The following is a 16,435-nucleotide window of genomic DNA, read 5'->3' as shown; positions in this document are numbered from 1 at the left end:
GCTTCGTCGAGGCCCACCGCCGCCTCCTCCTTCTACTACTATCCTCTCAGTGGGTCCCCGATGATTTCACTGCCAACAACCTCATAGCCCGGCTCCTCGATTCTCGTCGAACACCAAATCTCACCCTCCAGCTCATCAATCAGCTCAATTTCTGTAGCCCTGATTTCCTTCCTTCGTTGATTAACTATAATCGGCTAATTGACCAGTTTTGTTACTTGGGTCAGGTATCAGAAGCTCGAAGTTTGTTGGGGTGCATGTTGAGTAGAGGGCGCAGGCCTGACGTGGTTTCTTACACTACGTTGGTTAATGGGTATGTGAGAATTGGGCAGTTGGATGATGCACACAAGGTGTTTGATGAAATGTCACAGTTGGGTATTTCGCCGAATTCGTTGACTTTGAGCATTTTGATCAAAGGGGTTTTTAGGAAGAGGAGGGTGGAGGAGGGGAAGGAGTTAATGGTGAAGCTCTGGGCGAAGATGAGAGAGGAGAAGAACGAACATCCGTCTGTGAAAAATGCTGCATTTGCGAATTTGATTGATTCTTTGTGTCGAGAAGGGTTTTTCCATGAGGTTTTTAGAATTGCGGAGGCAATGCCACAGGGGATATTGGTAAATGAGGAGTTTGCTTATGGTCAGATGATCGATTCGCTTTGTAGAGCTGGAAGGCATCATGGAGCTTCGAGAATTGTTTATATAATGAGGAAGAGAGGGTTTTTTCCGAGCTTGGTTTCATATAATAGTATAGTTCATGGATTAAGCAAGAGGAAAGGTTGTATGAGAGCTTATCAGTTGTTTAAAGAAGGGATTGAGTTTGGGTATTTGCTACCGGAACCTACATATAAAGTACTTGTGGAGAGTCTTTGCAGAGAGAGGGATCTTAACAAAGCTAAGGATGTAACAGAGTTCACGTTAGGGATCAGTGGTGCTGATAAAACTAAAGTTTATAACATATTTTTAAGTGCTCTTCGTTTTGTCGACAGTCCGAGTGAACAACTCAATGTTCTTATATCGATGCTTCGTAAGCAATGTAAACCGGATATTGTCACACTTAACACTATTATTCATGGCTTCTGCAAGATTCGGAAGGTTACTGAAGCTAAAAAGATACTAAATGACATGTTAGATGGCAAATTTTGTGCTCCTGATGTGGTTACCTTTACTACGGTTATTGGTGGACTTCTTGATGTGGGAAAAACCGAAGAAGCCCTTCATCTCCTAAACCGAGTAATGCCTGATTGCTCGTGTTCTCCTAATGTTGTCACTTACAATGTGGTTCTTTTTGGATTGTGTAAGCTAAAAAAAGCTTGTGAGGCAATGGAAATTTTCAAACACATGGAAGGCAAGGGCATTTCCCCTGACAGTACTACATATACTGCAATAATCGAAGGGTTGTGTGAAGTGGGTCAGCTCGAGGAGGCAAAAGGGTTTTGGGATGATGTTATATGGCCTTCTAAGATTCATGATGACTATGTTTATGCTGCAATTCTTAGAGGTTTATGCCGTTTAGAGAAATTTGAGGCTGCCTGTGATTTCTTATATGAGTTGGTAGATTGTGGTATTTGTCCAGGGATTGTAAACTATAATATCCTTATTGATGCTGCTTGTATGGTTGGATTAAAGAAGGAGGCTTATCAGCTATTGGGTGAGATGAGGAAGAATGGATTGAAGCCGGATGCTGTGACGTGGAGGATTTTAGGTAAGTTGCATGGAAAGAAAACAAAGATGCATGTTGATGGAAATAGATGTTTAGAAACCGAGAATCAAGTAAGTGTAGAAGGAGAATTGGAGAATAATACTGGGAAAATTGTGGATCATGAGGTGGATGATTACGATGAGAATAAAAAGCATGGAGAACCACTAGAAGGCCTTGTAGATTCATGTTTCTCCACTGGAAGTTTAGAAGATATAATAAATGAGGAGCCTACTGTTACAAGAAAGGTTGATCTTGATCCAAAGAAGGAAGAATCACCAAAAGTGAATAAGAAGGAACCCTTATCAAGGATTGCTAGGAGGGTTTTTGAGATCCTCTGAGAGAAGATGTACAGGAAAAGCTAACTTAGAACAAAAAATAGTGTAAACTTTTGTGCAATGGAAACTTGTTTACATGAGTGAGCAAGACTTTATCCTAAAACTAGGATGTGAATGCTGATTATTGATAAATTTTATGGTGCAGATTGAGAATAAGGCATAGATTTGTTGGAATGCCATGCTAGTTATATATATTAAAAACGGATTTGGCATTTGAGTTTCGACAACTCTTACTGGTTATTAGTTCTTTGACAGGACTTTGATGCACATCTCTTTCATTGACTACTGAAGCTATAGGAAGAGGAATATGAACAAGTTGAAGAGATCAGCTGGGGCCTAAATGATTGAACTTGTCAGAATCTGAGGGGATTCTAGGAGATGGAACTAGGATGCACTCTGCATACAATAAAGACAAGTTTGAATATGAATTAAATGGTCTGGTGGATAGTCATTGAGGCATCAAAATATATTTTCTTCTCTGCTAAACCAACTAAAGACGGATAAAGCAAACGACTGTAGAGCTTGAACATATCTATCATATATCAATGAAGATCTACATTCATCTTTTTGTCTTGTGCTTCAGCATTGTTTGTCCACCTGCTGATGAAATTTGCAGCCATTTTTCTGTTTCCACTGTAGTGAATCCACTTCACAATTTCATGTCCAGAATTTCGTTGATGAAGGTAAATACGGAAGACAAAGGGAGATTCATCACTTCGCAGTGTCATTTATCATGCCTTCAACAATGGTGTTATCTTCCCACTACCTAAAGATCCCTCTGTAAGGACCAAAGAAGTTTTTTAAATGATTCATACTGTTATTAAGATTCTTCTGCTTTAGTAAAATTGCAATTTTGATTCGCATTGAGAATCTTTCAAAGATGAATGTATAAAACTGGAATTGATAGGATCAGAATTAATATGATTAGAAGGATGAAGATATATTAGCATTTAAGTTGAAGTCTTGAAACCTGTTGAAAGGTTGAACATGGTTCTGTACGTTTGTTGTACTATATCTGGACATGTCTATGGGTACATGAAGGCAATTTAAGTTCATGTGTGAGAATCATAGTGAAAATGTCTTCTTGTTTATGATTTTTAAATATTGATTACATTACTAATATTAGCCCTCTTAACATTCTAGCTTAATATGCTCTATAGAATATGTTGTCTTACATTGTGATTGGTGAGTCCAGGAGTGATATTATCCTAACTTTCCCATTTTATCAGGCTTTGTGACAGATGAAGATATTGAACAAAGAGAATTCAATTTATACGATGGTATCAGAAGTGACATTTTCCAGTGAAACATAATACAACTGTTGACATATCACATTGATATCGTACTCAGCTCGACAGCCTCTTTTCATATAAGGAGCACTAATAAGATCTCCAGGTACTGAATTGCTAATACTTCTTAGTTTAATAATGTACTTTCAGATCGCTACACATGTATGGTTAGTGAATTGCACCAAACTAAACTATTTATTCGTATGAAAAAAATGTAACCTTTGGATTCATATTAAGTTTATATTCAATCTGCTCTTATATCAGCCAAAAATAATCTACTATGGCATGCAGCCAAATTATTTGTTTTCTTATACAACACCAAATATTAATTGAGCAAATGTTTGTAATCTGTTTTTTCTGTAACATATTCAGGTTTCATCCTAGAGTGAAACATAAACATCTCAGGTCTCTACTTTCATATTCCAGTTAGTACTGAATGTTGCTTCCATAGGGTTTTCAGTAGCAGAAGTTATATCAAACCCGGGTTTGCTATTAGATTAAGGAAAATGACAATGATAAGAGTTGCCAAAAAGGTCTTCTGAGTAAGGAACTCTCCAAAGGAGGTTACTTAAAACTGAACAAGATACACAACATAATTTAATATTCGCATTAAGCCTATATGCATTATTTCATATACTCAGCTCTAGATCATATATTAGATTTTTCATGGACAAAAATGAGTTCTTCCCAGGTATCATATTTTTAGTTAAGCAATCAGTGATCTAGAAGATGAATCTTAATTAGTATCTTCCAGTAAGTTCTTTATTCATATATCTTACAGTTGATGAATTTTCCAGGTGAAGTATCGATTTTTAAGTTGCTTCATCTTTTTAGAAGATGATTAGTTCCTTATCTTATTGATTCCTTCAAATTTATAAACTTCCATCATGATTGTACTTTAATCAGCTTAAACTTGTACTTGTTTTTATCTGGTCTGAAGTTTCCATGAACGCACTAGCATGCATGAATTGTTTAGGAAATTCCAACAGTATTTGACCAAGAGTCTGTAGCTTAGAGTCAACTAACTCGTAGACTGATCTCCATTACCAACTCAAATCATGGAAATCTGTGCTCATCCTAGTTATAACTTACTAAATTGTATAAGAGAATTTTCTTTTGGTTAGCTATTCATGTCAGCATCAGTCCTATAGAATGTATAATCAAAGTACCAATAAGAAAGTGAAAGAAGGAAAGCATAGCAGAAATTAACTTGTGGTTCTCAAATTATTGAATTAACCTTTTGACAGTCCTTTTGCAGACAAAGAATAAATCCCAGAAATTTCAGGTAGCAGACCGATAGTTTACTTTGTCTGCTTCTACATTTATGAGCTATAGGAATATCAAGCTTACACCGCTCAGATATATCCTTCGTTGACTATGTTTGTCTTTTCCCATCTTAGAAGGGATAGAGAGAAAACTTACAGAATCCTTGCTATTTCACATTTTTTTTAACTAAAACAAAATAAAAATGGTTGGTGTGACACCAATCTATCATTTGTTGGCTATCTTTCTCTTTTATTGCATACTCTTTTATTGCCTAATCACAGGGATGAAAAAAGAAAGAAAACCTCCACAATCCTATTTTACGTACATGTTTATTTTCAAACAGTTAGAAGAGAGTATTAGTTTAGCATTGGTTTAGTCCCACAATGCCTATGAGACTAACTTGTAACTAATCCATCTCTATAAATAATAAATTATAGAGTGAGGGAAATGCTCTCCAAGAAACTCTTTTCTCTCCGAATATTAACATGGTATCAGAGCCTCTCCCTAACCCTAACCCTAACCCTAATACTAATCCAAATTCCTAAGCCTAACCCTAACCCTAATTCCCGCCGCCGCCGCCCACCTTCACTTCATCCAGATTCGAGCAAGATCCGTGCAGATCCTCGTCCTCGCCTAGGGATCTGTAGTCCTAGGATTTGATCGAGGACTGATGGACGAAGAGATCCTCGCCGCCGTCATCAGGGGAGGATCTGTAGTCCTAGGATTTGATCGAGGACTGGTGGACGAAGAGATCCTCGCCGCCGTCATCAGGGGTTATGAATCTGAACCCCTTGGTACTGTTGAACCACTTCATCGTCCTCTTGGATCGCTCTTCAGCCATTGAAATCCTAACCCTAGGAGAGAAACAGAGAATGAATCCCCAAAATCCAATTCTCTCCCCTCTTTTCAGATATGCGAGTTGTACTAAAAAATAATAAATAAATAAATAAATAAATAAATAAATTATTATTATTATTTTTATATTTATATACATATATTTATTTATTTAACCTTCAGGTTAAATAATAAACCTTCTGGTTCCATCTTAACCTTCGGGTTCTTAAACTTTAACCTTCAGCTTCCATGTTAACCTTCGAGTTCTTGTACTTTAACCTCTGGGTTCTTGTATTTTAACATTCAGGTTCAAAATTAAACCTTCGGGTTCTTGAACTTGTTCAGCCTACTAGCTAATTCAAGAATTATTATCTTGAACTTGAACATGCTCTGATTGTTTCCATTTTGGAGTATAACTTGTAGAGGGTATTTTCTTGAACTTTACTCATCTATTTCATGATGGTCGGATCTGAGGAACTCAAGAATTCTGAGTTAACGGTCCAGACGAAAGTTTCAGAGATATTTTCTGATAGAATCATTGACAGGAAGTTTGATGGAATTAACCATTTTCAGTGAAAGCGTGTAATTGAAATCTACGTGGCAGGCCGAGGTAAAATTGGCCATTTGTTGACGGACCCTCCTACTCCGACACCGGAATCTTGGACATTGGATGATAGTGTCATCTTACACAAATTCTTAATACTATGGAACCTAAAATTTAGAATTTAGTTCTTCATTGTATGACAATGAATGAACTTTGGTGCTTTTTGCGAGATCTCTATGGGGGTAGCAACAATATTAATCGGGCATATGAAGTAATTCAAGAGCTGTTTCGTAATGGTAAACTCATGGATGATCATTATGATGAGTTCAATCGTCTGGCTGAGGAACTTCGTCAGATTTTTCCTATTACTGGGGATGTGAAACAAATACAGAACTAATGAAACAAACTTATTATACTCACCTACTTAGGTACCCTTGATTCCATTTACTCCTCTGCTCGATCACAAATCATGGAGAGCTCTGTCATTAGTTCTCTGACTGAGACTTATCACTTTTTGAAGAATGTTATCCCTACACAGTCACTTACATCCACTGCGGATCGCTCTACGCTTGCCACTCAGAGTTAACAGTCTTATGGACGAGGGGGTCATACTGGTGGTCCTGGAAGAGGTAGAAGAAACTTTGAAAGAAGGGGTGGCTACCACACTGATCGTTCTGGGAGCCGAGGTGGTCAACAAGGTAACCGTGGAGGTCCATCTCAAGGCAGACATGCTCATGACGATGACTCAGTGAAGACTTATAACTACTGCTACCAGTTAGGACATCTCAAATATAATTGTCCTGAATTGAAAAAGAAGAAAGCCAATGGTGCTTACATGACTGCTCAGAATAACTTCACCTCATCTGATAGTGAAAGTCAATCATAATCACTCTTCCATGATGCGAAGCTGCAACATTAATTTTAGCAATTTTAATTATTCTAGCAGTACCAGAGTTCACAAATATCGTCTTCCTCCTTATCCTCTACTCAAAAGTGTAGGTACCCCTTTATTTTTACTTATATCGTCTTCGTCTACTTGGATTATAGATATAGGTGTCATTGATCATATGACTGGGAATCAATGTATCTTGTCATCTTTCTCCCCTACATCTAATTCAATTATATTAGCTGATGGTTCACGTACACCTGTTCAGGGTGTCGGCAACACCAATCCTACTTCTAGTCTTCCTCTTTCCTCCGTATTCTATTTTCCTAGTTTTTCCTATAACTTTTAATCTGTTAGTAAGATTACTAAATCTCTAAACTGTACAGTGACATTCTTCACCACACATTGTATCTTTCAGGACCTGATCACGAGGAAAACAATTGGGACGGGACATGAGCAAAATGACCATTATAAATTAGAATTGGGTCCCAAACAGTTGGTTTGTATCGAAAACTTATCAGCCCTACAATACCACTATCAGTTAGGACATCCCTCTCTCTGTTCTCAAGCTTCTTAATCCCCTGTCCAAATCTCTTTTCTCATTAGAGTGAGTCGTGTTAACTTGGCAAACATCATCGTGTGTCTTATCCATCCATAAGAGGACTGCTAAGCCATTTGATCTTGTTCATTCTGATGTTTGGGGGTCATGCCCAATAACTTCTAAATTGGGGTTCATGTACTTTGTTAGTTTTGTGGATTATCACTCTCGTGTTACCTGGATTTATCTTCTTAAGTCTAGGTCTGAAGTGTTTTCCACATTTAAAACTCTTCTATTCTGAAATAGTCAATCAATTCAAGTCATCGGTAAAAAAAATTCGATCTGATAATGCAAAGGAATATTTGGATGACAACTTTACTAGTTTTCTTAAACAACATAGGATCCTCCATCAGTCTTCTTGTGTTTACACCCACTCAGCAAAATAGAGTTGCTGAACGAAAGAAAAGACATCTCTTTGATATTGTTCGGACCTTGCTATTCCATCGCTACGTTTTCAAAGAATTTCGGGGGGAAGCTATATTAACAGCATGTTACTTGATTAATTGAATGTCATCTTCTGTTCTGTAAGATAATTTTTTTTTAAAGTTCTATACCCCAATGATGATCTCTTTCCGTTTTCTCCAAAGATTTTTGGCTCTCTGTGCTTTGTTCATAATCATAGTCCAAATAAACAAAAGTTTGACTCTCAGTCTATTAAAGGCATTTTTCTTGGCTATTTCCAAAAGCATAAAGGTTAGAAGTGTTTCTGTCCGTCACTCAATAGTTTTGTGTTATCTAGCTGATGTAACATTCTTTGAAGATAAACCCGGTTATTCTAGTTCTTCATCTCCATTATCACCGGATGAGTATGACTATTTGATCTTGCAAGAGTCATTGGTTAACGGTGATGGTTAATCCACTGACAACACTATTTGCGCTACTAACAAAGACTCAGTTCGGTTTAACAACCCAATTCAAGTTTATCATTATTGCTTTGTTCCAGCTCCTGTGCCAACGTTGACCTTAGCACCACGGCCTCCGCCCAAAGAACCTGAATCAGTAAGTGCACATTTACCACATTCTGCGGAAGACTTTCCTATTGCACTTCGAAAAGGGACATGAACTTGTACTCAACATTCTATTTCTAACTTTGTCTCCTATGATCGTCTCTACTCTACCTTTTAATCTTTTGTTACTTTCCTCGGCTCATATTTGGTTCCCAAGCATGTGTCAGAAGCCATGTCTATTCTAGGTTGGAACCAAGCGATGCAGGACGAAATGAGGGCCTTGCGACAGAATGAGACTAGTATGTACCCCGTGCCAAACACGACCCTCGCCTCTTTTCTATCATTGCACTTGAAACACCCCTCCTCTTAGTTTTAATTACATATTATTATTGTACAATTAAAATTATAAAGCATATTAAACTTTATGTTTAAACAAATTTCCCATATGACACGTACATGAAGTTGCTATAAATTATTCTCTTGTGCTGATAGGCACACGTGTCTTTGTGACTTATTGCCTAGTTAATCGAGAGTAATGGTTGAGTTTCTGATTCTTGAACTTGAAAGTATAACACTTTGATTCTTAGGAGATTGATGGCTCGAAACACAAACATCTAACTGTCCTAAAGATGACATACAATGTGGCAACTGATGAGTTAGTTGAAGTCATTAAGGATAAAAGACTGCATCATCAGGTTTCGAAGTCATGGCTCCAAAGAACACTGCCAATGAGATTGCATTTTCTACAATAATACATGGCATCAGCAATCATTTAATATTAGTCGCAAAATATAAAAGAGATAGATCTGAATATACTTAGTTATTAATGCAACCAAATTTCAAGGAACAGGCTAAAGCCAAAAGAAGAAAATCTAAAATTTTAAAATTTATATATGTAGGAATTATATTAGAAAAGGAACAACATTAAAGACAGTTGTTAATTAAAAACATAGTTAAATAAAAGTTGTTATGATATTATTATTCTAAGAGTAATAAGAAACCATGGGTATCTAAATATTCGATTCATTATAATTTCAACTTCTACTTGGAAAACAACATAAACCTGATTTGAGAACGATGTGGCTAGATTGATGAGAAGACCATGAAGCCTAAAAACCGAAACCTGACCAACAAAAAAAAGAAATAACATTCGTATCAGAATTAAATTAGCACATAAATTATGGAAAAAGAATATAAAATTATGGCATATATATCAGTTTATATGCTCAAGGTTCCTAAAAGAAAAAATGGAATATAAAGGATTTTAATACTTAGTAAACAAAAAGAATACAATAACAAATGAAATGAAACCTCCAAATAATTAGCAATATTTCTTCCTCCTATTACATGGTTTTCTTCTGAGGATTGCTTTTGTGAGGTCTTTGATTTCTGAGAAGCTCGACTACATATTAAAGGATAAAGAGTTGAAACAATTGAGATTGTCATGAGAGTTGAAAAAAAAACAACTGACATAGTCAATCAAATTGCACATAAATTTTTTGTGATATTCAAACTTCATAACTGATGAAATTGATCAAAAAGTATTACTATTAAGAAATTAAATCAATGTTGAAGATAGAAACAAAGGAGAACAATCATGGACATGATTTGCAGCACCTTCTTGAATTAAAATACATTAAAACTACTAATGAGGAACAATCTTAGTTTTTGAAAGAGAAATTTTCCACATTAATGAGTAGTTCTTTAAGGATCAGTCACTCCGATGGGATGAGGAGTTATGACTATATATATTTCCATGTCGATACGTTTTGACTTTCCTTTCAACAACTCTATTTATACTACAAAATCTTGGCATACGACCAACGGAAACTCAATTATTCACAGTCATCATTTAATAGTTAAAATCAATATATTAGACATTGTGATACATGAAAATATAAGGTAACTTCATGATAATTGTACCTTTTTATTATTGTAAATTGAATTGTCAAATTCAATTTTAATTCTTCTTTCAGCGTACTCACATTTTGTGCACTACAAAATTCCTTTTGAGCATGTCTAAGTAATTCGACTATGATGAAGTTTTAGTATCGTTTAGCACAAAAATGTTAGAATTTACAAACCACTAAATTAGAAATAATAAAAATTAAAATAAAGGCTACTATTATCACACAATTATAATCCATAAAAAAAATTACATTTATTCATTCATCTTGCATCTTAAACCTGCAATTACTTGTAATCTATAAATTTTTTACATATTTACTTGTAATCTTTTGAAGAAAAGTACTTAAACCTGCAATTACTTGTAATCTATAAATTTTTTACATATTTACTTGTAATCTTTTGAAGAAAAGTATAAACTGGACATGTATAAATCACATATAAATTTACTTGTAATCTTTTGAAGAAAAGTATAAACTGGACATGTATAAATCACATATAAAATCCAAGTTCGGTATTATCAAGGCTATTATATAGACAGCTATTATGTAAAAAATATTCATAGTTTTTTAAAAACATTTATTCATTTATCCTAGTAGTCTGTGTTGCTGTAATTTTTTCTTTCATTTTTCTTCATTTATTTGTGTTTTTTCCACTTACAAATATAAATGCAAATCAGTGGATATTACAACATAACAATCATACAACATTAGATGAATTAAAATGAGTTCCTTGCATTTAAATACCGCAAAGTTTAGTCTGATTTTATCTCTAACACCCTAAAGTTTGCCTCATTTTAAACTTTTCGATTAAAATATAGATGAAAGTGATAATAATCCCAAATGTAACCCAATAGACATTGTCAACATCTAAATTTCTCAGACTTAAAAATCTAAACAAAAAGATATTAAAATAGCACAATAGAGGTCATTTTTGAGAGCATTAATACATGTAAAAATCCATTTAAAATTAAAACCCAACATAGAAATAAAATTACCATTCCGTAATTGTAATCAAACCGAGTGGATGCTTTGATATCACCCATTATGATCTTCAATGTAATCAACTTCTCCACTCCCTAATTAATAAACAAACAAAACCCATTAAAGCTACGTTAGTCACGGTCTAATTCAAGCACTGTCTAATTCACAACAACATTATTTTTTTCTGCAGATACTCCTACTAAGAAAAGCAAAGATAAAAAAACAGAAGAAGTGCCATTTTTGTCTATTGAATCACAGACTACAACTTAATGTTTCACGCTATATTAATGTTTTTTTAGAAGTAGCTTAATAAGCCTTTTAATCATCATCATAATCACATTGTTAATAGTAGCTTAATAAGCCTTTTAATCATCATCATAATCACATTGTTAATAGCTTAATAAGCAATAGAAACAACTTTGTAAAATGTTTAGGCTAATCATCATCATAATCACATTGTTAATAGCTTAATAAGCAATAGAAACAACTTTGTAAAATGTTTAGGCTCATTTTCCCCCCTTAAGGGAAAAAAAATCAAGTTAAAATTTTACCACCATACAGAAACAATAATGATGAAATAAAGCATTTATTTATTCACAATTGGATCTCTCAAAAGTCATACGGTAAGTTGTTGGTCCTCTGTTGCTTTCCAAAATAAACCAAAAATTTTAAAATGACAGAAACCTGAATTTTGCAGGAGAAAAAACTCCAATCCAATCTTCATCTGAAGGATTTGGGTGACCATATTCCAAGTTTACCCATTCAGTGGTCTGACCCTATAAAAAACCAAATAAAAGTAAGGAACACAAAGAGGGAAAAAAGAATCATTAAACGGATTTAGGAATACACATCTCATATCACACAATGCATTGAACTCGTCAGCTCATCAAGTAGAAAATTCACTCAACTTCAAAACCAACGGAAAACCTACAACGCGTGCTGAAAAAATTATCACCTCACTAAATTGGCAATTGCAATTTCCTTATCAACAGCTTTATTGTTTTATTCCCAACTTCTTCAATTAATAACATCTACATGTAATGTTTAAAGGCAAAAAGAAAAGAAAAGCAGCAATCTTTGAAGAATACCTTCAAACCGAGAAGGTTAGGAGAAGCCTTGATATAAGTTGCATCATGAAGGGCCATTGTAGCTCTGTGTACGAAAATCTTAGAGAGCGGATGCTCCCTATGTACCCATCAAAGTATATCAAAGAACTCAAAAAGATCTCACCTTATGAATCATAACCCTTGTGAATATTATAATCACCTGAAGCAGCCGGACAGGAATCAAAGCATTCAAAAGATAAGAAGAGGTTCAAAGTTTCGACCTTTACCTTCTTTTGTCGACCTTCGTTGCTCGGGCAAGGAGAGAAGAGGGCCTGAGCTCGCCGTTTCCCCTGCCTCCATTGCTCAGGCGCTGAGCCCTCGAGCTCCTCCTCGCTTCATCTCCTTATCATCGGCTTGATTGGGGAGACGAGAGAGTGAGCAGCTGGGGCGACGTGTTTGCCGCAGCGAATGCGGACGGATGAGCAAGGAGAGAAGAGGGCTGAGGTGGCCATTTCCTCCGCCTCCGTTGCTCGGGTGCTGAGCCCTCGAGCTCCTCCTCGCTTCATCTCCTCATCCTCGGCTCGATTGGGGAGGCGAGAGAGCGAGAAATTGGGGATTTCGAGAGAGGGGGGAGGGGAGATTTGGATGGATTCAGAGAAAGAGAGGGTTATTTTGGTTGGAATATAGAGATAGTGGGATGGGGATTTCTAGAGGGTTTTTTACATAGAAAAGAGGGGGTTTTTTAAATTTTGAATTGGGGACAGAGAGAGGAGTGTTGAGTGTTGGGATAGAGAGACTGGAGGGGTATTGAGGATTACTGTAGCGGAGTGACAGGTGAGAGGAGAGAGTATTGCCTATTCATGCTACAGTTATACTCTACTGTTCAATTTACTGTTGGATGAACAGTAATTCTTTGATCCTCCTATTTGTATAAAGGAATAGACTTATGATTTAGTCCCACTTCTACCAGGAAAGCAGGCCATCGGCTGCAAATGGGTGTACACTGTCAAGTTAAATCCTGATAGAATTTTGGCACGCCTGAAAGCCCGACTGGTTGCTAAAGGCTATTCACGTGTGTATAGCTTGGATTACGTAGATACCTTCTCTCTGGTGGCAAAATGACATATGTTCAGATTTTTGTTTCGTTAGCAGCAACAAATCACTGGCCGCTTCATCAGTTGTATATTAAGAATGCATTCCTAATGGTATTCTAGATGAAGAAGTTTATATGGAGCAACCACCAGGTTTTGTCGCTCATAAGGAGAATGCAAGGGTGTGTAGGCTGAAGAAATCACTTTATGATCTGAAGTAGTCTCCGAGAGTCTGGTTTTGATGTTTTGCGTCAGTTATTCAGGAATTTGGGTTTTGTCATGCACAGAAAGATCACTCACTCCGTCTTCTGGCGATTTCAGAATGGAAAACGAATTCTGCTTGTTGTTTATGTGGATGACATTATAATTATAGGGGATGATGCTTCTGGTATTAACAGTCTGAAGAAGCATTTACGGACACATTTTCAAACCAAAGATTTTGGTTCCCTAAAATACTTCCTAGGTATTGAAGTTGTAAAGTCAAAGAAGGGTATTCTTCTGTCACAAAGGAAGTATGTCCTGAATATGCTCTTAGGATACAGAAGCAGTGATTATTCAATGGATGTGAACTCAAAACTACTACCAAACCAGGGAAGCTTCTTGAGGATGTTTGGAAGTATAGGAGATTGGTGAGAAAACTGAATTATCTGACGGTGATCAGACCCGACATCATATTCGCAGTCAGTGTTGTGAGTCAGTTCTTGTCGCACCAAGAACTACTCACTTGGATGCAGTAATGAGAATTTTGAGCTACTTGAAGGCTCTAGGACAAGAAATTCTCTACTCAGATCAAGGACACATCAGAGTTGTAGGTTCTCCGATACAGATTGGACTGGATGTTCTTTTGATAGGAGATCGACTACTGGATATTGTATTTTTCTCGGAGGAAATCTGTGATGCTCCTAGTTTCACACATGACTGTAGTCCAAGGTGTACCGAAAGATGTCAAACCTGTCATGCACCCAACATTGTGCATAAACATGTTTTACTGTCACCATTGATATCACTCTAGCTGATGTCAAATGCAAAAAAGTGAGGGTACAAGCAGATATAACAAAGATGAGATGATAAGGAACACAATGTAAAGAAGAGATAACCAATAGTAACTATAAATATGTCCCAACAGACGAAAAGCGAATACATCTGATAAACTAAAATAAGAACAACGAGTCTCTAAAACATAAGAGTCAACTAAACAGTACATAGGCACTCAGCCTCCAAAATAAAATACATCTTTAAAAGATTAAAACCATAAATAGTCTACTGTGAAACACTAACTAGCTACCTATAAATGATGATAAACTATACTGAGTCTCTATTAGCCTACGGCTCTCCGAACTCGTGACCCGCTATCTGAAAAAGATAAAAACAACAAGCGTCAGAGCGCTAGCAAGAACATCTCCACCTCCTCTAAGAGGAAGGGGTAAAGCGTATAAAATACTACACATAGCATATATATGAATCACATACCCTGTACTAAGAGGAGTTAAGATTTAGAAACCCACAACATGAGACGAGTACATCGAGGGAATAATCCAAATAAGGAAACCCTCATATATATACTATGTATCTCAAATTGTGAATCGCTAAATATCAACTCCAAATCCTACAGAAATACATCATCAACACCTCATCCAGGACATGTCATGCGTGTTAATCATAGTATATCACCCTACCCTCGGGTAGGTAGCACGAAAATAAATATACGATCCTCTGGAATCCTCGTCAAAAGAGTGTACCGTCACATATGAATGTCACAATGTTGGACTACGTCCACAAACAGTACTCGCCTGAGTCCTAGGTGTCCCAAAGATATAGTGTAGTCGTCCGCAGTATCATGCTGCTCACGGACTAACACACTCGAAGTGTTGTCGCCCGCAATATTATGCGATGCATGGACAAGCACACAACCAATTAAACAAAAATGCATCACGGAGTGTAGTCGCCCGCAATCTCCTGCATTACACGGACTAATGCACTCAGAGTGTAGTCGCCCGTGTTCTCATGCGGTGCACGGACTAACGCACTTAAGCATCCAAAATCATTGTAAACTGAAACAATCGCCACTCCCTATCGTGACAAATACAAAATATTAGACTACGCACTCCCAAAGGCCCATGCTTGCTCAAACCCAATACATGCACTCCCATGGTCACGCACGTGTATCGACGTGCGGCTCGTACTTCGTGTTTGCGACCAAATGTGCGTGTCAGATCAAAATATGCAGAACAATACCAGATCAGTCGACTGCTCTTGGGGATCAGTCGATTGACATTCGATCAGTTGACTGATATCCCATTAGTCGATCGGGCGGCGACATGCACAAACGTGCACAAATAACAAGTCTCGAGCGGTCGACCGATACATATGTCAGTCGACCGACCCGAGAGGAAACCTAGTTCCTGAAGGCCAATTCGGTTGACTGATCCTTCTGATTAGTCGACCGACCCGATGACGGATTGAAATCGACAGATTTCTCAAAAATTCATAAAAAGTCAAAATTCTTCGAAAATAACTCATGTTCTAATTCTTGATTAGGGTATTTAGGGTTTGTTCTGCTACATAAAACCACAAATATCAATTTAAGAGGATCTAATAGCCCTAAACATGGTTATGGTCGTAAAATCATCCTAAAAACAATTAAATTAGCAATACATCTAATGTTAGATTTATTTCAAATCTTCAACCCTAATTAAAGAGTTCGCTTTTAATATTTTAATCAGAAATTTAGATATTTGCATCATCAAGCTTAATGGAGTGATCTCTACATATTTAATAGATTTTAATCTAATAAAAACAAAGAAAAAGGGGACGAGTTTGGAGAAGATGATCTTACCTTTCAAATATGTGTTGATCTCTCAAACGTGAGAAAAACTCGATCCTCCTTCACAAAGGTTGTAGATCTCGCTCTCCTCTAGGCCTTTACTTCACAAATTTCTCCAAAATTATAAAATTAGAAATTAGAGTTTTGAGGGGGGGTTGCCGCAACGTGAGAGATGAAGAAGAAGGGAGAAATTCA

The 16,435-nt window shown here is 36.6% G+C and overlaps 1 protein-coding gene across 1 annotated transcript in view; it reads left to right on the top strand.

The window, feature by feature from the left end:
- Positions 6-16,435, top strand: part of LOC109830885 (pentatricopeptide repeat-containing protein At3g18020) — a gene marked incomplete at its 5' end in the record, with an annotated part of 37,467 nt that continues 21,037 nt past the window's right edge. The window contains 2 exons of the mRNA XM_020398243.1: positions 6-2,807; positions 3,257-3,422. Coding sequence (XP_020253832.1) covers positions 6-2,030 — 2,025 coding nt within the window. The remainder of the gene's footprint in view (positions 2,808-3,256; positions 3,423-16,435) is intronic.

This window comes from Asparagus officinalis, chromosome 2 (assembly GCF_001876935.1).
Source record: "Asparagus officinalis chromosome 2, Aspof.V1, whole genome shotgun sequence".
Taxonomy (NCBI): domain Eukaryota; kingdom Viridiplantae; phylum Streptophyta; class Magnoliopsida; order Asparagales; family Asparagaceae; genus Asparagus; species Asparagus officinalis.
Note: the sequence above shows the minus strand (reverse complement) of the source record. Positions and strands in the feature narration are given on the sequence as shown.